Raw genomic sequence first — 21,760 nt, forward strand, 5'->3', positions numbered from 1 at the left:
TAATATCCCATAAGTAATGATGACCCGTGGACTGACTACACTTAACAGGAGAAAGAAAGGAAGAGAGAGAGCTAGACAGAAAGAAAGGAAGAAAGAGATAGCTAGACAGAAAGAAAGGTAGAAAGAGAGAGCTAGACAGAAAGAAAGGTAGAAAGAGAGAGCTAGACAGAAAGAAAGGAAGAGAGAGAGAGAGCTAGACAGAAAGGAAGAGAGAGAGAGAGCTAGACAGAAAGAAAGGAAGAGAGAGAGAGAGAGCTAGACAGAAAGAGAGAGCTAGACAGAAAGAGAGATAGAAAGAGAGAGCTAGACAGAAAGAAAGGAAGAGAGAGAGCTAGACAGAAAGAGAGAGCTAGACAGAAAGAGAGATAGAAAGAGCGCTAGACAGAAAGAGAGATAGAAAGAGAGCGCTAGACAGAAAGAAAGATAGAAAGAGAGAGCTAGACAGAAAGAAAGGAAGAAAGAGAGAGCTAGACAGAAAGAGAGAGCTAGACAGAAAGAGAGATAGAAAGAGAGAGCTAGACAGAAAGAAAGATAGAAAGAGAGAGCTAGACAGAAAGAAAGGAAGAAAGAGAGAGCTAGACAGAAAGAAAGGAAGAAAGAAAGAGAGAGCTAGACAGAAAGAGAGATAGAAAGAGAGAGCTAGACAGAAAGAGAGATAGAAAGAGAGAGCTAGACAGAAAGAAAGATAGAGAGAGCTAGACAGAAAGGAAGAAAGAGAGCGCTAGACAGAAAGGAAGGAAGAAAGAGATAGCTAGACAGAAAGGAAGGAAGAAAGAGAGAGCTAGACAGAAAGGAAGGAAGAAAGAGAGAGCTAGACAGAAAGGAAGAAAGAAAGAGAGAGCTAGACAGAAAGGAAGAAAGAGAGCTAGACAGAAAGGAAGAAAGAGAGCGCTAGACAGAAAGGAAGGAAGAAAGAGATAGCTAGACAGAAAGGAAGGAAGAAAGAGAGAGCTAGACAGAAAGAAAGGAAGAAAGAGAGCGCTAGACAGAAAGGAAGGAAGAAAGAGATAGCCAGACAGAAAGGAAGGAAGAAAGAGCTAGACAGAAAGGAAGGAAGAAAGAGCTAGACAGAAAGGAAGGAAGAAAGAGAGAGAGCTAGACAGAAAGGAAGAAAGAGAGAGAGCTAGACAGAAAGAAAGGAAGAAAGAGAGAGCTAGACAGAAAGGAAGAAAGAGATAGCTAGACAGAAAGGAAGGAAGAAAGAGCTAGACAGAAAGGAAGAAAGAAAGAGAGCTAGACAGAAAGGAAGAAAGAGAGAGCTAGACAGAAAGGAAGGAAGAAAGAGAGAGCTAGACAGAAAGGAAGAAAGAAAGAAAGAAAGAAAGAAAGAGAGCTAGACAGAATGGAAGAAAGAAAGAGAGAGCTAGACAGAAAGGAAGAAAGAAAGAGAGCTAGACAGAAAGGAAGAAAGAGAGAGAGCTAGACAGAAAGGAAGAAAGAAAGAGAGCTAGACAGAAAGGAAGAAAGAGAGAGAGCTAGACAGAAAGAAAGGAATAAAGAGAGAGCTAGACAGAAAGGAAGAAAGAAAGAGAGAGCTAGACAGAAAGGAAGGAAGAAAGAAAGAGAGAGCTAGACAGAAAGGAAGAAAGAAAGAGAGAGCTAGACAGAAAGGAAGAAAGAAAGAGAGAGCTAGACAGAAAGGAAGGAAGAAAGAGAGAGCTAGACAGAAAGGAAGAAAGAAAGAGAGCTAGACAGAAAGGAAGAAAGAAAGAGAGAGCTAGACAGAAAGGAAGAAAGAAAGAGAGAGCTAGACAGAAAGGAAGGAAGAAAGAGAGAGCTAGACAGAAAGGAAGAAAGAAAGAGAGCTAGACAGAAAGGAAGGAAGAGAGAGCTAGACAGAAAGGAAGGAAGAAAGAGAGAGCTAGACAGAAAGGAAGGAAGAAAGAGAGAACTAGACAGAAAGGAAGGAAGAAAGAGAGAACTAGACAGAAAGGAAGGAAGAAAGAGAGCTAGACAGAAAGGAAGAAAGAAAGAGAGCTAGACAGAAAGGAAGGAAGAGAGAGCTAGACAGAAAGGAAGAAAGAAAGAGAGCTAGACAGAAAGGAAGGAAGAGAGAGCTAGACAGAAAGGAAGGAAGAAAGAGAGCTAGACAGAAAGGAAGGAAGAGAGAGAGCGCTAGACAGAAAGGAAGAAAGAAAGAGAGAGCTAGACAGAAAGGAAGGAAGAGAGAGAGCTAGACAGAAAGGAAGGAAGAAAGAGCTAGACAGAAAGGAAGGAAGAAAGAGAGAGCTAGACAGAAAGGAAGGAAGAGAGAGCGCTAGACAGAAAGGAAGAAAGAAAGAGAGAGCTAGACAGAAAGGAAGGAAGAGAGAGAGCTAGACAGAAAGGAAGAAAGAAAGAGAGAGCTAGACAGAAAGGAAGGAAGAGAGAGAGAGCTAGACAGAAAGGAAGGAAGAAAGAGAGAGAGCTAGACAGAAAGGAAGGAAGAAAGAGAGAGCTAGACAGAAAGGAAGGAAGAAAGAGAGAGCTAGACAGAAAGGAAGGAAGAGAGAGAGAGCTAGACAGAAAGGAAGGAAGAGAGAGCTAGACAGAAAGAAAGGAAGAGAGAGAGAGCTAGACAGAAAGGAAGGAAGAGAGAGAGAGAGCTAGACAGAAAGGAAGGGAGAGCTAGACAGAAAGGAAGGAAGAGAGAGAGCTAGACAGAAAGGAAGGAAGAGAGAGAGCTAGACAGAAAGGAAGGAAGAAAGAGAGAGCTAGACAGAAAGGAAGGAAGAGAGAGAGAGAGAGCTAGACAGAAAGGAAGGGAGAGCTAGACAGAAAGGAAGGAAGAAAGAGAGAGCTAGACAGAAAGGAAGGAAGAGAGAGAGAGCTAGACAGAAAGGTAGGAAGAGAGAGCTAGACAGAAAGGAAGGAAGAAAGAGAGAGCTAGACAGAAAGGAAGAAAGAGAGAGAGCTAGACAGAAAGGAAGGAAGAAAGAAAGAGCGCTAGACAGAAAGGAAGGAAGAGAGAGCTAGACAGAAAGGAAGGAAGAAAGAAAGAGAGCTAGACAGAAAGGAAGGAAGAAAGAAAGAGAGCTAGACAGAAAGGAAGAAAGAGAGCGCTAGACAGAGCGGGAAAGAGAGAGATGGTGAGAAAGAGAGAGTTACACGTATCGGGTGCATATGAGACGGTTTTGGCTTTACCTCTGTATTTAATAACCGTTTCTGCAGCACATAGGGATCACGCTAGTTACCTTGTTGGAAGTTTTCAGGATCGGCACTTCATTTTCAGAATTAATTTTTGCCTCTATTTCTTCCCAACTTTTCTCTTTATTCAGAAACAAGATTCTGAAACAAGGAGCAACATTGTAGCATTAGGTTTAAACGCACCAGGGCGCAAGGACGTTCGCTCACCAGGTTTGTGTTAATATCGCTACTCACTTCATCTTCTCGGTAAGTACTTCGGTGTTTGCACATATGGTGTGTGACAGCTGCGACACCGGATTCAGCATCAGATTATCAAAGATCACCTGGAAAATAAGGACAGACATCCAGTTCTGACGATCTGGGATTTTCTTTTTATAAAATACAATTACTTTGCTGTATATAATATTCGTTTCTGCAGCACAAAGGTACGGGCATTAACTTGGGCCTCTCCCCCCGGAGTGCAGTAACAGCACTTTAAAAGGGAAATAAAACATTTCAGTAGAAAATACAATTTAAAAAGAAAATGTATGCTTACCTGATAAATTTGTTTCTTTTTAGACATGATGAGTCCATGGATCATCTTCATTACTTATGGGAAATTCACCTCCTGGTCAGCAGGAGGAGGCAAAGAGCACCACAGCAGAGCTGTTAAATAGCTCCTCCCTTCCCTCCCACTCCAGTCATTCGACCGAAGCTAAGAAGAGCAAGGAAAAGCCAAGGTGCAGAGGTGTCTGAAGTTTATAATAAAAAAACAACCTGTCTAAACGAACAGGGTGGGCCGTGGACTCATCGTGTCTAAAAAGAAACAAATTTATCAGGTAAGCATAAATTTTCTTTTCTTTTTAAAGACATGATGAGTCCACGGATCATCTTCATTACTTATGGGATACAATACCCAAGCTAGAGGACACAGATGATATGGGAGGGACAAGACAGGTTACCTAAACGGAAGGCACCACTGCTTGAAGAACCTTTCTCCCAAAAGCAGCCTCAGCCGAGGAAAAAGTATCAAATTTGTAAAATTTAGAAAAAGTGTGAAGAGAGGACCAAGTTGCAGCCTTGCAAATCTGTTCAACAGAAGCTTCATTTTTGAATGCCCATGAGGAAGCAACAGCCCTAGTGGAATGAGCCGTAACCCTCTCAGGAGGCTGCTGTCCAGCAGTCTAATATGCAAAACGGATGATACTCTTCAGCCAAAAAGAAAGAGGTACCTGTAGCTTTCTGACCCTTACGTTTTCCCGAGAAAATTACAAACAAAGAAGAAGACTGACGAGTCCTTAGTCGCTTGTAAGTAAAATTTTAAAGCACGGACCACGTCCAAATTGGGCAGAAGACGTTCTTTTTGAGAAGAAGGATTAGGACACAAAGGAGGAACAACGATCTCCTGATTAATGTTCCTGTCTGAAACAACCTTAGGAAGAAACCCTAGTTTAGTATGTAAAACTACCTTATCTGAATGGAAAATAAGGTAAGGCCAAGAGTATTGCAACGTCGAGAGCTCAGACACTCTTTGAGCTGAAGAAATAGCAACAAGAAATAAAACTTTCCAAGATAACAACTTAATATCTAAGGAATGCATAGGCTCAAACTGAACCCCTTGAAGAACTTTGAGAACTAAATTCAGACTCCATGGAGGAGCAACTGGTTTGAACACAGGTGGCAGGGATGACATGTCCACCAGATCTGAATACCAAATCCTGCGAGGCCAAGCCGGTGCAATGAGGATCACCGGTGCCCTCTCCTGCTTGATTCGAGCAACCCTGAATCCATTTGAGAATCAGGTTGGAGAACACCTCCGGATGGAGTTCCCACTCTCCCGGATGAAAAGTCTGCCAGCTCAGAAAGTCCGCCTCCCAGTTGTCCACCCTTGGGATGTGGATCGCTGACAGATGGCAAGAGTGGGCCTCTGCCCACCAAATTATCATGGCTACCTCGGTCATCACTAAGGAACTCCTCGTTCCTCCCTGATGATTGATGTAAGCCACAGTCGTTATGTTGTCCGACTGGAATCTGATGAACTGGGCCAAAGCCAACTAAGATCGCTCTTAGTTCCAGGATGTTGATAGGAAGAACAGATTCTTCCTGAGTCCATACTCCCTGAGCCTTTAGGGAACCCCAGCCAGCTCCCCACCCTAAAAGGCTGGCGTCTGTTGTCACAATCATCCAGGAAGGTCTGTGAAAGCAGGTTCCCTGGGATAGATGATCCAGAGATAACCACCATTGAAGAGAGTCCCTCGTCTCCTGTTCCAGGGTTATTCGAGGAGACAAATCTGCATAATCTCCATTCCGCTGCCTGAGCATGTTTAACTGCACAGGTCTGAGGTGAAACGTGATGATGTCCATTGCTGCCACCATCAGTCCGATTACTTCCATGCACTGAGCCACTGACGGCCGAGTATTGGACTGAAGGGCTCGACAGGTATCTAGAATCTTTGATTTCCTGACCTATGTCAGAAAAATCCTCATAGATATAGAATCGATTAGAGTTCCCAAGAAAGTCACCCTTGTCTTCGGGATTAGAGAACTCTTTTCCAGATTTACCTTCCACCCGTAAGTTCTCAGGAAGGATAACACAATGTCTGTATGAGATCTTGCTTGTTGACAAGATGGCGCCTGGATTAGAATATCGTCCAGATAAGGCGCCACCGCAATGCCCCGCTGTCTTAGAACTGCCAGCAAAGACCCCAGAACCTTTGTGAAAATTCTGGGTGCCGTGGCAGACCGAAAGGAAGAGCCACAAACTGAAAGTGTTTGTCCAGAAAGGCAAACAACATAATTTATGTAAGAACTTACCTGATAAATTCATTTCTTTCATATTAGCAAGAGTCCATGAGCTAGTGACGTATGGGATATACATTCCTACCAGGAGGGGCAAAGTTTCCCAAACCTCAAAATGCCTATAAATACACCCCTCACCACACCCACAATTCAGTTTAACGAATAGCCAAGAAGTGGGGTGATAAAAAAGTGCGAAAGCATATAAAATAAGGAATTGGAATAATTGTGCTTTATACAAAAATCATAACCACCACAAAAAAAGGGCGGGCCTCATGGACTCTTGCTAATATGAAAGAAATGAATTTATCAGGTAAGTTCTTACATAAATTATGTTTTCTTTCATGTAATTAGCAAGAGTCCATGAGCTAGTGACGTATGGGATAATGATTACCCAAGATGTGGATCTTTCCACGCAAGAGTCACTAGAGAGGGAGGGATAAAATAAAGACAGCCAATTCCTGCTGAAAATAATCCACACCTAAAATAAAGTTTAAAGAAAAAACATAAGCAGAAGATTCAAACTGAAACCGCTGCCTGAAGTACTTTTCTACCAAAAACTGCTTCAGAAGAAGAAAAGACATCAAAATGGTAGAATTTAGTAAAAGTATGCAAAGAGGACCAAGTTGCTGCTTTGCAAATCTGATCAATCGAAGCTTTATTCCTAAACGCCCAGGAAGTAGAAACTGACCTAGTAGAATGAGCTGTAATCCTTTGAGGCGGAGTTTTACCCGACTCAACATAGGCAAGATGAATTAAAGATTTCAACCAAGATGCCAAAGAAATGGCAGAAGCTTTCTGGCCTTTTCTAGAACCGGAAAAGATAACAAATAAACTAGAAGTCTTTCGGAAAGACTTAGTAGCTTCAACATAATATTTCAAAGCTCTAACAACATCCAAAGAATGCAACGATTTCTCCTTAGAATTCTTAGGATTAGGACATAATGAAGGAACCACAATTTCTCTACTAATGTTGTTGGAATTCACAACTTTAGGTAAAAATTCAAAAGAAGTTCGCAACACCGCCTTATCCTGATGAAAAATCAGAAAAGGAGACTCACAAGAAAGAGCAGATAATTCAGAAACTCTTCTGGCAGAAGAGATTGCCAAAAGGAACAAAACTTTCCAAGAAAGTAATTTAATGTCCAATGAATGCATAGGTTCAAACGGAGGAGCTTGAAGAGCCCCCAGAACCAAATTCAAACTCCAAGGTGGAGAAATTGACTTAATGACAGGTTTTATACGAACCAAAGCTTGTACAAAACAATGAATATCAGGAAGATTAGCAATCTTTCTGTGAAAAAGAACAGAAAGAGCAGAGATTTGTCCTTTCAAAGAACTTGCGGATAAACCTTTATCTAAACCATCCTGAAGAAACTGTAAAATTCTCGGGATTCCAAGAAAAATGATGAGAAAGACACCAAGAAATATAAGTCTTCCAGACTCTATAATATATCTCTCTGGATACAGATTTACGAGCCTGTAACATAGTATTAATCACAGAGTCAGAGAAACCTCTTTGACCAAGAATCAAGCGTTCAATCTCCATACCTTTAAATTTAAGGATTTGAGATCCTGATGGAAAAAAGGACCTTGCGACAGAAGGTCTGGTCGTAGCGGAAGAGTCCACGGATGGCAAGAGGCCATCTGGACAAGATCCGCATACCAAAACCTGTGAGGCCATGCCGGAGCTACCAGCAGAACAAACGAGCATTCCTTCAGAATCTTGGAGATTACTCTTGGAAGAAGAACTAGAGGCGGAAAGATATAGGCAGGATGATACTTCCAAGGAAGTGATAATGCATCCACTGCTTCCGCCTGAGGATCCCGGGATCTGGACAGATACCTGGGAAGTTCCTTGTTTAGATGAGATGCCATCAGATCTATTTCTGGAAGCTCCCACATTTGAACAATCTGAAGAAATACCTCTGGGTGAAGAGACCTTTCGCCCGGATACAACGTTTGGCGACTGAGATAATCCGCTTCCCAATTGTCTATACCTGGGATATGAACCGCAGAGATTAGACAGGAGCTGGATTCCGCCCAAACCAGAATTCGAGATACTTCTTTCATAGCCAGAGGACTGTGAGTCCCTCCTTGATGATTGATGTATGCCACAGTTGTGACATTGTCTGTCTGAAAGCAAATGAACGATTCCCTCTTCAGAAGAGGCCAAGACTGAAGAGCTCTGAAAATTGCACGTTCCAAAATATTGATCGGTAATCTCACCTCCTGAGATTCCCAAACTCCTTGTGCCGTCAGAGATCCCCACACAGCTCCCCAACCTGAGAGACTTGCATCTGTTGAAATTACAGTCCAGGTCGGAAGCACAAAAGAAGCCCCCTGAATTAAACGATGGTGATCTGTCCACCACGTTAGAGAGTGTCGTACAATCGGTTTTAAAGATATTAATTGAGATATCTTTGTGTAATCCTTGCACCATTGATTCAGCATACAGAGCTGAAGAGGTCGCATGTGAAAACCAGCAAAGGGGATCGCGTCCGATGCAGCAGTCATAAGACCTAGAATTTCCATGCATAAGGCTACCGAAGGGAATGATTGTGACTGAAGGTTTCGACAAGCTGAAATCAATTTTAGACGTCTCTTGTCTGTTAAAGACAGAGTCATGGACACTGAATCTATCTGGAAACCCAGAAAGGTTACCCTTGTCTGAGGAATCAATGAACTTTTTGGTGAATTGATCCTCCAACCATGATCTTGAAGAAACAACACAAGTCGATTTGTATGAGATTCTGCTAAATGTAAAGACTGAGGAAGTACCAAGATATCGTCCAAATAAGGAAATACCACAATACCCTGTTCTCTGATTACAGACAGAAGGGCACCGAGAACCTTTGTAAAAATTATTGGAGCTGTAGCTAGGCCAAACGGCAGAGCCACAAACTGGTAATGCTTGTCCAGAAAAGAGAATCTCAGGAACTGATAATGATCCGGATGAATCGGAATATGCAGATATGCATCCTGTAAATCTATTGTGGACATATAATGCCCTTGCTGAACAAAAGGCAAGATAGTCCTTACAGTTACCATTTTGAACGTTGGTATCCTTACATAACGATTCAATATTTTTAGATCCAGAACTAGTCTGAAGGAATTCTCCTTCTTTGGTACAATGAAGAGATTTGAATAAAACCCCATCCCCTGTTCCAGAACCGGAACTGGCATAATTACTCCAGCCAACTCTAGATCTGAAACACAATTCAGAAATGCTTGAGCTTTCACTGGATTTACTGGGACACGGGAAAGAAAAAATCTCTTTGCAGGAGGTCTCATCTTGAAACCAATTCTGTACCCTTCTGAAACAATGTTCTGAATCCAAAGATTGTGAACAGAATTGATCCAAATTTCTTTGAAAAAACGTAACCTGCCCCCTACCAGCTGAGCTGGAATGAGGGCCGCACCTTCATGTGGACTTAGAAGCAGGCTTTGCCTTTCTAGAAGGCTTGGATTTATTCCAGACTGGAGATGGTTTCCAAACTGAAACTGCTCCTGAGGATGAAGGATCAGGCTTTTGTTCTTTGTTGAAACGAAAGGAACGAAAACGATTATTAGCCCTGTTTTTACCCTTAGATTTTTTATCCTGTGGTAAAAAAGTTCCTTTCCCACCAGTAACAGTTGAGATAATAGAATCCAACTGAGAACCAAATAATTTGTTACCCTGGAAAGAAATGGAAAGTAGGGTTGATTTAGAAGCCATATCAGCATTCCAAGTTTTAAGCCATAAAGCTCTTCTAGCTAAAATAGCTAGAGACATAAACCTGACATCAACTCTGATAATATCAAAAATGGCATCACAGATAAAATTATTAGCATGCTGAAGAAGAATAATAATATTATGAGAATCATGATCTGTTACTTGTTGCGCTAAAGTCTCCAACCAAAAAGTTGAAGCTGCAGCAACATCAGCCAATGATATAGCAGGTCTAAGACCTGAACACAGATAAGCTTTTCTTAGAAAGGATTCAATTTTCCTATCTAAAGGATCCTTAAACGAAGTACCATCTGACGTAGGAATAGTAGTACGTTTAGCAAGGGTAGAAATAGCCCCATCAACTTTAGGGATTTTGTCCCAAAATTCTAATCTGTCAGACGGCACAGGATATAATTGCTTAAAACGTTTAGAAGGAGTAAATGAATTACCCAATTTATCCCATTCTCTGGAAATTACTTCAGAAATAGCATTAGGAACAGGAAAAACTTCTGGAATAACCACAGGAGATTTAAATACCTTATCTAAACGTTTAGAATTAGTATCAAGAGGACCAGAATCCTCTATTTCTAAAGCAATTAGTACTTCTTTAAGTAAAGAACGAATAAATTCCATTTTAAATAAATATGAAGATTTATCAGCATCAATCTCTGAGACAGAATCCTCTGAACCAAAAGAGTCATCAGAATCAGAATGATGATGTTCATTTAAAAATTCATCTGTAGAGAGAGAAGTTTTAAAAGATTTTTTATGTTTACTAGAAGGAGAAATAACAGACATAGCCTTCTTGATGGATTCAGAAACAAAATCTCTTATGTTATCAGGAACATTCTGCACCTTAGATGTTGAAGGAACTGCAACAGGCAATGGTACATTACTAAAGGAAATATTATCTGCATTAACAAGTTTGTCATGACAATTAGTACAAACAACAGCCGGAGGAATAGCTACCAAAAGTTTACAGCAGATACACTTAGCTTTGGTAGTTCCAGCAGTAGACAGCGATTTTCCTGAAGTATCTTCTGACTCAGATGCAACGTGAGACATCTTGCAATATGTAAGAGAAAAAACAACATATAAAGCAAAATTGATCAAATTCCTTAAATGACAGTTTCAGGAATGGGAAAAAATGCCAATAAACAAGCTTCTAGTAACCAGAAGCAAAGAAAAAATGAGACTGAAATAATGTGGAGACAAAAGCGACGCCCATATTTTTTTTAGCGCCAAATAAATTTGGCGCGTAAATGCTTTTTGGCGCCAAAAATGACGCCACATCCGGAACGCCGACATTTTTGGCGCAAAAGGACGTCAAAAAAATTACGCAACTTCCGGCGACACGTATGACGCCGGAAACAGAAAAGATTTTTTGCGCCAAAAAAGTCTGCGCCAAGAATGACGCAATAAAATGAAGCATTTTCAGCCCCCGCGAGCCTAACAGCCCACAGGGAAAAAAAGAGTCAAATTTTTTAAGGTAAGAAAAAATAATTGATTCAAATGCATTATCCCAAATATGAAACTGACTGTCTGAAAATAAGGAATGTTGAACATCCTGAGTCAAGGCAAATAAATGTTTGAATACATATATTTAGAACTTTAAAAATAAAGTGCCCAACCATAGCTTAGAGTGTCACAGAAAATAAGATTTACTTACCCCAGGACACTCATCTACATGTTTGTAGAAAGCCAAACCAGTACTGAAACGAAAATCAGCAGAGCTAATGGTATATAAATAAGAGTATATCGTCGATCTGAAAAGGGAGGTAAGAGATGAATCTCTACGACCGATAACAGAGAACCTATGAAATAGACCCCGTAGAAGGAGATCACTGCATTCAAATAGGCAATACTCTCCTCACATCCCTCTGACATTCACTGCACGCTGAGAGGAAAACCGGGCTCCAACTTGCTGCGGAGCGCATATCAACGTAGAATCTAGCACAAACTTACTTCACCACCTCCATAGGAGGCAAAGTTTGTAAAACTGAATTGTGGGTGTGGTGAGGGGTGTATTTATAGGCATTTTGAGGTTTGGGAAACTTTGCCCCTCCTGGTAGGAATGTATATCCCATACGTCACTAGCTCATGGACTCTTGCTAATTACATGAAAGAAATTAGGAACTTGTGATGATCTCTGTGGGATAGGAACATGTAGATATGCATCCTTTAAATCCACTATCATAAATTGACCCTCCTGGATCAATGGAAGAATGGTACGAATAGTTTCCATCTTGAATGACTGAACTCTGAGAAACTTGTTTAGACTCTTGAGGTCTAAGATAGGTCTGAAGGTTCCCTCCTTTTTGGGAACAACAAACAGTTTTGAATAAAAACTCTGCCCCTGTACTGGAACGGGAATAATCACTCCCAGGGAGGAGAGGTCTCTTACACAACGTAAGAATGCCTCTTTTTTATCTGGTTTGTAGATAATCTTGAAAGAAGAAATCTTCCTCGGTAAGGAAAATTTTTGAACTCGTTTGTATCCCTGAGACACTGTTTCTATTGTCCAGGGATCCTGAACATCCCGAACCCAAGCCTGAACGAAGAAGGAAAATCTGCCCCCTACCAGATCTGGTCCCGGATCGGGGGCATGTCCTTCATGCTGTTTTGGCTTCAGCAGCAGGTTTCTTAGACTGTTTCTCCTTGTTCCAAGACTGGTTGCATCTCCAAGTAGGCTTAGATTGTTCTGGTTTAGAGGAGGAAGAGAAAGAATTTCCCTTGAAATTTAGAAAGGAACGAAAATTACTCTGTCACCCTTTCTGTTTGTTTCTCTTATCCTGAGGAAGAAGATGACCCTTACACCTCCTGTGATATCAGAGATAATTTCTGTCAGACCAGGTCCAAAAAATGTCTTTCCCTTGTAAGGAATTGCTAGAAGCTTAGACTTAGATGACACATCCGCAGACCAAGGTTTTAACCATAAGGCTCTGCGGGCTAGGATAGAGAACCCTGAACTCTTAGCTGCCAATTTAGTAATTTGCAGAGAAGCATCCGTAATAAAAGCATTGGCTAACTTCAGAGCTTTAATTCTATCTTGGATCTCCTTTAAAGAAGTCTCAGTCTTGAGAGACTCGGACAGAGCATCGAACCAATAAGCTGCTGCACTAATGACAGTAGCAATGCATGCAGCCAGCTGCAATAGCAGACCTTGGTGAACATAAATCTTTTTAAGTAGACCCTCCAACTTCTTGTCCATGGGAACTTTAAAAGCACAACTATCCTCAATGGGAATAGTAGTTTGTTTGGCTAAATAGCCCCTTCCACCTTAGGGACTGTCTGTCAAACTTCCCTGACAGAGTCAGCTATAGGAAACACCTTTTTGAAAACAGGAGACGGAGAGAAGGGAATACCTGGTCTCTCCCATTCCTTGGAAACAATCTCAGAAGCTCGCTTTGGCACTGGAAAAATGTCTGAGTAAGAGGGAACTTCAAAATATCTATCCAATTTACTCGACTTCGCAGGAGCGACCACTACTGTAGAGTCACAGGAGGTGTTCTAGTTTAAACCTGAAAGATACAACCTCTGAATCCGTCAAAGGTAATGAACTTTCAGAGTCTGAAATTTCGCCTTCTGATAGAACCTCAATACCCTCCATCTCAGTTTCCTGAGAGGGTACCTCCGAGATTGCCACCATAAATGAGTTCCCCAGCCCCAGTGACTGTACTCATGGCTATAGTCCATTACCCGCTATGAACAAGAGAGATAGATGTCCCTACACAAGGATCTTTGCCTTATGTAACATAAAACCAGTTAAAATGCACACTTGCCTCTGAGATTTTACTGTTTCCCAGAGTAAAACAAAGTCAATACTTACCTTTGTATTCTGCCCGACAGCAGGGCAGTCCAGCAGGTTTAGGAGGTCCTCTCCCTCCCATAGCCCTGTGTAAAATCATAAAGCCTGTTTTAACTTTGCTTAGGCCATCAGGATAAGGGCAGCATAAATGTATTCAAAGCGCAGTGAGAATTATGTCCAACAAGTTCCCATTGCTCTAAAGCCACCAAAAGCTCTACTGAAGAGACTGATAGGGACTACGGCTACACCCTAGAACAAAGCAGCACTCTCTGGCACTACTTTAAAAATAATAAATTCTTGATTGAAGAATCTAATCTAACACCTCACTTTACCTCTTCCTATCACTAACGTAGGCAAAGAGAATGATTGGAGTGGGAGGGAAGGGAGGAGCTATTTAACAGCTCTGCTGTGGTGCTCTTTGCCTCCTCCTGCTGACCAGGAGGTGATATCCCACAAGGATGATGATCGGTGGACTCATTGTGTCTTTAAAAAGAAAAGAAAATTTATGCTTACCTGATAAATTTGTTTCTTTTTAGACACGATGAGTCCATGGCCCACCCTGTTTGTTTAGACAGGTTGTTTTTTATTATAAACTTCAGACACCTCTGCACCGTGGCTTTTCCTTTCTCTTCCTAACTTCGGTCGAATGACTGGAGTGGGAGGGAAGGAAGAAGCTATTTAACAGCTCTGCTGTGGTGCTCTTTGCCTTCTCCTGCTGACCAGGAGGTGAATATCCCTTAAGTAATGAAGATGATCCGTGGACTCATCGTGTCTTTAAAAAGAAAAAACTGTTTCCAATTTGCTTCAAATTTGTGTCCTTCTCATGTTATTTTCTGTTGAAGAGATATCTAGATAGGTAGTGTGCACATGCCTGAAGTATTGCAGGACAGGAAATAGTGCTGTCATGTAGTGCTAATGTAACATTGTTGCAAAACTACTGCAGATACGTGCACGCTCCTGAATTTACGTTCCTACTTTTCAACAAAGGATAACAAGAAAACAAAGACAATAAGATAATAGAAGTCATTTAGAAAGTGGTTTACAATGGTATGTTCTATTTGAATGATGGGTTTTATGCTCCTTTAAGCCGAGTGAACATTGTACTGAATGCAAATTATCTTCTGCAGTGGTCAAACACCTAAACCAATCGTATTGCACAGCTGGGGTTAATTTGCATACTGACGCACCTCTTCCCTGTTCCGGATTCTTCTCTTTGTGGGATCGTCTTCACGACTGTCGTTCATATTCTGATCAAAATCCTTTAGTGTCATTGGGCCAGGAGGGAGCTTCTGGTAGTTCAGACCGGCTTCCGGGATGTGGTGCACAAGCTGCAGTTACAGAGAAGATCAGTTAAAGGGAACTTCCTGTACAGACAAAGACGACTCAAACATAGCACAGCGAGGGGTTAAACATAAAAAGTACAGTGAGAAAAGCCTGAGTCTTGTACTAAAAATCCTCTTATAGATCTAATAGGTTAGACACAGACGTAGCATAAAACTTAACATAACGACGAGACAATCTGCACCGAAGTGACGCTTTTACATGAGTGCGTTATTTACGCTTATTAAAGGGACATGTTAATTTTAATGTGTAAGCCGCTGCATTAAAGGGACACTAAACCCATTTTTTTTCTTTCATAATTTGGATAGAGCATGCAATTTTAAGCAGCTTTCTAATTTACTACTATTATCAATTTTTCTTCATTCTCGCGCTATCTTTATTTGAAAAAGCAGGACTAAAAGCTTTGGAGCCGGCCCATTTTAGGTTGAGAACCTGGGTTGCGCTTGCTGATTGGATGGCTAAATGCAGGCACCAATCAGCAAGCCCTATCCAGGGTTCTGAACAAAAAATAGGCCAGCTCCAAAGTTTTCATTTCTGCCTTTTCAAATAAAGATAGCAAGAGAACAAAGAAAAAATGATAATAGGAATAAATTAGAAAGTTGCTTAAAATTGCATGCTCTGTCTCAATCATGAAATAAAAAATTTGGGTTCAGTGTCCCTTTAATGGCTCTGTATTTTTGCAAGAACGGGGGCCACACCCCCGGAGGACTGGCTGCATTATTGGCTCTGTATTTTTGCAAGAACAAGGGCCACCCCCGAGAACTGGCTGCATTATCCCTGCCTTAAGGAATAAAGAACTAGATATGGGACAGTCTCTTTTGTTGGCAGGAGGTAAAACAAAATTGATGTTTACCGGATAAATCTCTTTCTTTCCGGATACGGTGAGTCCACGGATCATCAATTACTGCTGGGAATATCATTCCTGGCCAGCAGGAGGAGGCAAAGAGCACCACAGCAAAGCTGTTAAGTATCACTTCCCTTCCCACTACCCCCAGTCATTCGACCGAAAGAAAATGTAGAAAAAGAAGCAACACAAGATGTAGAGGTGCCTGAGGTTTTAGTAAGAAATAACTGACTTAAATAAAGGGTAGGGCCATGGGACTCACCATATCTGGAAAGAAAGAAATTTATCAGGTAAGCAAAAATTTTGTTTTCTTTCCTAAGATACAGTGAGTCCACGGGATCATCAATTACTGTTGGGAATCAATACCCAAGCACAGATGACACAGATGATTACGGAGGGACAAGGCAGGTAACCTAAACAGAAGGCACCACCGCTTGAAGAACCTTTTTCCCAAAAGAAGTCTCAGTCGAGGCAAAAGTATCAAACTTATAAAATTTGGAAAAAGTATGCAGAGAAGACCAAGTTGCAGCCTTGCAAATCTGTTCCACAGAAGCCTTATTTTTGAAAGTCCAAGAAGAAGAAACAGCCCTAGTGGAATGAGCTGCGATTCTCTCAGGAGGCTGCTCTCCAGCAGTCTCATATGCCAAACGGACAATACTTCTCAACCAGAGAAAAAGAGAGGTAGCAGTAGCTTTATGACCTTTGGGTTTCCCAGAAAAACACACAAACAATGCATTAGACTGGCGAAAGTCCTTAGTCTGAAATAATTACAACTAGAGATTGTTGTAAATAAGAATACACTTATAGCACTCTATTCCCCCAAGTTATTATAATGGTGTAGGAGTTTAATCAAACGGTTAAAAATAAAACTTTATTAGAATTCATTAAAAACAGAATTTATGTTTACCTGATAAATTTCTTTCTCCTACGGTGTATCCGGTCCACGGCTTCATCCTTACTTGTGGGATATTCTCAATCCCTACAGGAAGTGGCAAAGAGAGCACACAGCAAAGCTGTCTATATAGCTCCCCTCAGGCTCCGCCCCCCCCAGTCATTCGACCGACGGTTAGGAGAAAAAGGAGAACCATAGGGTGCAGTGGTGACTGTAGTTTACAAAAAAATAATTTAAACCTGACCAAAATGCCAGGGCGGGCCGTGGACCGGATACACCGTAGGAGAAAGAAATTTATCAGGTAAACATAAATTCTGTTTTCTCCTACATTGGTGTATCCGGTCCACGGTTTCATCCTTACTTGTGGGAACCAATACCAAAGCTTTAGGACACGGATGAAGGGAGGGAACAAGTCAGGTAACCTAAACGGAAGGCACCACTGCTTGCAAAACCTTTCTCCCAAAAATAGCCTCCGAAGAAGCAAAAGTATCGAATTTGTAAAATTTGGCAAACGTATGTAGTGAAGTCGCTGCCTTACAAATCTGTTCAACAGAAGCCTCATTCTTGAAAGCCCATGTGGAAGCCACAGCTCTAGTAGAGTGAGCTGTAATTTGTTCAGGAGGCTGCCTTCCAGCAGTTTCATAAGCTAACCGGATGATGCTTTTTAGCCAGAAGGACAGAGAGGTCGCAGTCGCCTTTTGACCTCTCCTCTTGCCAGAATAGACGACAAACAAGGACGATGTTTGTCTGAAGTCTTTAGTTGCTTTTAGATAAATCTTTAAAGCACGAACCACATCAAGACTGTGTAAATGACGTTCCTTGTTAGAAACTGGATTAGGACACAGAGAAGGAACAACTATTTCCTGGTTGATATTCTTATTGGAAACCACTTTTGAAAGAAAACCAGGTTTGGTACGTAAAACGACCTTATCTGTATGGAACACCAGATAGGGTGAATTACACTGCAAAGCAGACAATTCAGAAACTCTTCTAGCAGAAGAAATAGCTACTAAAAACAAAACTTTCCAAGATAGTAACTTAATATCTATGGAATGTAGAGGGTCAAACGGAACCCCTTGAAGAACTGAAAGAACTAAATTTAAACTCCATGGAGGAGCCACAGGTCTGTAGACAGGCTTGATTCTGACTAAAGCCTGTACAAACACCTGAATATCTGGCATGGCTGCCAGACGCATGTGTAACAAAACAGACAGAGCAGATATCTGTCCTTTTAAGGAACTAGCTGATAGACCTTTCTCCAATCCTTCTTGGAGAAAAGATAGTATCCTTGGAATCCTAATCTTACTCCATGAGTAACCCTTGGATTCGCACCAGCAAAGATATTTCCGCCATATCTTATGGTAAATTTTCCTGGTAACAGGCTTTCTAGCCTGGATAAGAGTATCTATAACTGATTCCGAAAACCCACGCTTAGATAGAATCAAGCGTTCAATCTCCAAGCAGTCAGTTGCAGAGAAACTAGGTTTGGATGTTCGAATGGACCTTGAATTAGAAGGTCCTGTCTCAAAGGCAGCTTCCATGGTGGAACTGATGACATATTCACCAGGTCTGCATACCAAGTCCTGCGTGGCCACGCAGGAGCTATCAGAATTACCGAAGCCTTCTCCTGTTTGATCCTGGCTACTAGCCGGGGGAGAAGGGGAAACGGTGGAAAGACATAAGCTAGATTGAACGACCAAGGCGCTACTAAGGCATCTACCAATGTCGCCTTGGGATCCCTGGACCTGGACCCGTAACGTGGAACTTTGGAGATCTGACGTGACGCCATCAGATCCAGATCTGGAATGCCCCATAGTTGGGTCAGCTGAGCAAAAACCTCCGGGTGGAGTTCCCACTCCCTCGGATGGAAAGTTTGACGAATCAGATAATCCGCTTCCCAGTTGTCCACTCCTGGGATGTGAATTGCTGATAGATGGCAGGAGTGATCCTCTGCCCATTTGATGATCTTGGATACCTCCATCATCGCCAGGGAACTCTTTGTTCCCCCCTGATGATTGATGTAAGCTACAGTCGTCATGTTGTCCGACTGAAATCTGATGAATTTGGCCTCCGCTAGTTGAGGCCATGCCTGGAGCGCATTGAATATCGCTCTCAATTCCAAAATGTTTATCTGGAGAAGAGATTCTTCCCGAGACCATAGACCCTGAGCCTTTAGGGACTCCCAGACCGCGCCCCAGCCTAAGAGGCTGGCGTCGGTCGTGACAATGATCCACTCCGGTCTTCGGAAACTCATTCCCTGAGACAGGTGATCCTGAGACAACCACCAGAGGAGTGAGTCTCTGGTTTTCTGGTCCATCTGAATCTGGGGAGACAAATCTGCATAATCCCCATTCCATTGTTTGAGCATGCACAGTTGCAATGGTCTTAAATGAATTTGAGCAAAGGGAACCACGTCCATTGCCGCAACCATTAGTCCTATTACCTCCATGCACTGAGCTATGGAGGGTTGAGGAATGGATTGAAGAACACGACAAGTGTTCAAAAGTTTTAATTTCCTGACCTCCGTCAGAAAGATTTTCATTTCTACCGAGTCTATTATTGTTCCCAGGAAGGGAACCCTTGTGAACGGGGACAGAGAACTTTTTTCTATGTTCACCTTCCACCCGTGAGACCTTAGAAAGGCTAGAACAATGTCCGTATGAGCCCTTGCTTTGAGAAAGGACGACGCCTGTATTAAAATGTCGTCTAGGTAAGGTGCTACTGCAATGCCCCTTGGCCTTAGCACCGCTAGAAGGGACCCTAGCACCTTTGTGAAAATTCTGGGAGCAGTGGCCAATCCGAAGGGAAGAGCCACGAACTGGTAATGCTTGTCCAGAAAGGCGAACCTCAGAAACTGATGGTGATCTTTGTGGATAGGAATATGCAGGTATGCATCCTTTAAGTCCACGGTAGTCATATATTGAACCTCCTGGATCATTGGTAAAATTGTCCGAATGGTTTCCATTTTGAATGATGGAACTCTGAGGAATTTGTTTAGAATTTTTAAATCCAGGATTGGCCTGAAAGTTCCTTCCTTTTTGGGAACTACAAACAGGTTTGAGTAAAAACACAGTCCTTGCTCTGCTGTCGGAACTGGGTGTATCACTTCCATTTTTAAAAGGTCTTCTACGCAAAGTAAGAATGCCTGTCTCCTTATCTGTCTAAAGATAAGTGAGACATGTGGAACCTTCCCCTTGAGGAAAGGTCTTTGAACTCTAGAAGGTACCCCTGAGAGACAATTTCTAGTGCCAAGGGGTCTGGAACATCTCTTGCCCAAGCCTGAGCAAAGAGAGAAAGTCTGCCCCCTACTAGATCCGGTCCCGGATCGAGGGCTACCCTTTCATGCTGTCTTGGTAGCAGCAGTAGGCTTCTTGGCCTGTTTACCCTTGTTCCAGCCCTGCAAAGGTTTCCATGTTGGCTTGGGCTGGAAGCGTTACCCTCTTGCTTTGTAGCTGTAGAGGTTGAAGCAGGTCCGTTCCTGAAGTTGCGAAAGGAACGAAAATTGGCCTTGTTTTTAGCCTTGAAGGCTCTACCATGTGGAAGGGCATGGCCCTTTCCCAGTGATATCTGAAATAATCTCTTTCAACTCTGGCCCGAATAGGGTCTTACCTTTGAAAGGAATATTAAGCAATTTTGTTTTGGATGACACATCAGCCGACCATGATTTTAGCCAAAGCGCTCTGCGCGCCACGATGGCAGAACCAGAATTTTTCGCCGCTAGTTTAGCTACTTGCAAAGCGGCATCTGTGATGAAAGAATTAGCCAGCTTTAGGGCGTGAAATCTATCCATGACTTCGACATAAAAAGTCTCCTTCTGGAGCGAGTTTTCCAGTTCCTCAAACTAAAAAGCCGCTGCAGTAGTTACAGGAATAATGCAGGAAATTGGTCGAAGAAGGAAACCTTGTAGAACAAATATTCTCTTAAGTAAACCTAATTTTTTATTCTTCGAAAGCGCAACTGTCTTCTATTGGTATAGTCGTGCGCTTAGCTAGCGTTGAAACTGTCCCCTCTACCTTGGGGACCGTCTGCCACGCGTCCCTTCTAGGGTAAACAATTGGGAACATTTTCTAAAATATAGGAGGGGGAACAAAAGGTACACCTGGCTTCTCCCACTCCTTAGACACGATATCCGCCATCTTAGGTATCAGAAACGCATCAGTGTGTACTGGGACCTCTAGGAATTTGTCCATTTTACACAATTTTTCTGGGATCACCAAAGGATCACAATCATCAAGTGCAGCTAGGGCCTCCTTAAGTAGGGCGCGGAGGTGTTCAAGCTTAAATTTAAATGTTATGGTATCAGGCTCTGCCTGCTGAGAAACTTTTCCTGTCAGAAATTTCTCCCTCAGACAGGCCCTCCCTCACCGCCAAGTCAGATTGATGTGAGGGCACTAAAAATAAATTATCCTCTGCGTCTGCTTGCTCATTGTCTGTGTTTAAAACTGAGCAATCACGCTTTCCTAGGAAAAGCTGGCAGTTTGGATAAAAAATGCTAATTGTTGCATAGTAATAGCAATTGGCGCGCTAGATGTACTGGGCATCGCCTGCGCGGGCATAGCTGGTGTTGACACAGAAGGAGAGGAAAGCAAGCTATTTTCACTACCTTCAGCTAAAGAATCATCTTGGGCTATATTTTTAAGTGTGATTGTATGGTCCTTAAGCTGTTTGGACGCTATGGCACACTTCACACATAAATTTAATGGGGGAACCACCTTGGCCTTTGGACATACAGAACATAGGCTATCTGAAGATTCAGACATGTTTGACAGACTTAAACAGAACTACAATGCAATAAAAATTATTTTTGACAAAAACGTTACTGTCTCTTTAAATAATAAAAGAGCACACTTTATTACTGAAACATCAAAAAAACCATGAAATAAACATCCGATTTTAATGAAATTTTCACCAGAGTCTTAATGCTTTGAAAAGATTGCACACAAATTTTCAGATCAATTAACCCCTTAATGCCCAAACCGGGGCTAATAACAGTTATTAACCAGTTAACACTACAGTACTAGCCACTGTAGCCTTTACCTTCATTAGGGATTATTTTAGTAGGAAATAAGCCTCTCTGGAGTGTTTTATGATGCCTCTTGACTCCCCACATGAAGCTGCATGGACTGCCTAGGCAAAAACAACTGCGCAATTGAGGCCTGAAAATGAGGCCTCCTCCCTCTTCATTCCAGAGTGGAGGGGCCTTTCTGACTAGATTTAGGTGTCCAAATAAGTGCCAGGCCGAAATTAAACCCCAAAAGTGTT

At 42.1% G+C, this 21,760-nt stretch overlaps 1 protein-coding gene across 1 annotated transcript in view; it reads right to left on the reverse strand.

Annotated features, from left to right (window-relative positions):
* CEP170B (centrosomal protein 170B) overlaps window positions 1-21,760 on the reverse strand; it is a 325,448-nt gene that overhangs the window by 45,819 nt on the left and 257,869 nt on the right. The window contains exons 16-18 of the mRNA XM_053697256.1: window positions 14,609-14,749; window positions 3,361-3,449; window positions 3,174-3,267 (exon numbers count right to left, since the gene is read on the reverse strand). Of these exons, the coding sequence (XP_053553231.1) occupies window positions 3,174-3,267; window positions 3,361-3,449; window positions 14,609-14,749 (324 nt within the window). The remainder of the gene's footprint in view (window positions 1-3,173; window positions 3,268-3,360; window positions 3,450-14,608; window positions 14,750-21,760) is intronic.

Source organism: Bombina bombina, chromosome 1 (genome assembly GCF_027579735.1).
Source record: "Bombina bombina isolate aBomBom1 chromosome 1, aBomBom1.pri, whole genome shotgun sequence".
In the NCBI taxonomy this organism is placed as follows: Eukaryota; Metazoa; Chordata; class Amphibia; order Anura; family Bombinatoridae; genus Bombina; species Bombina bombina.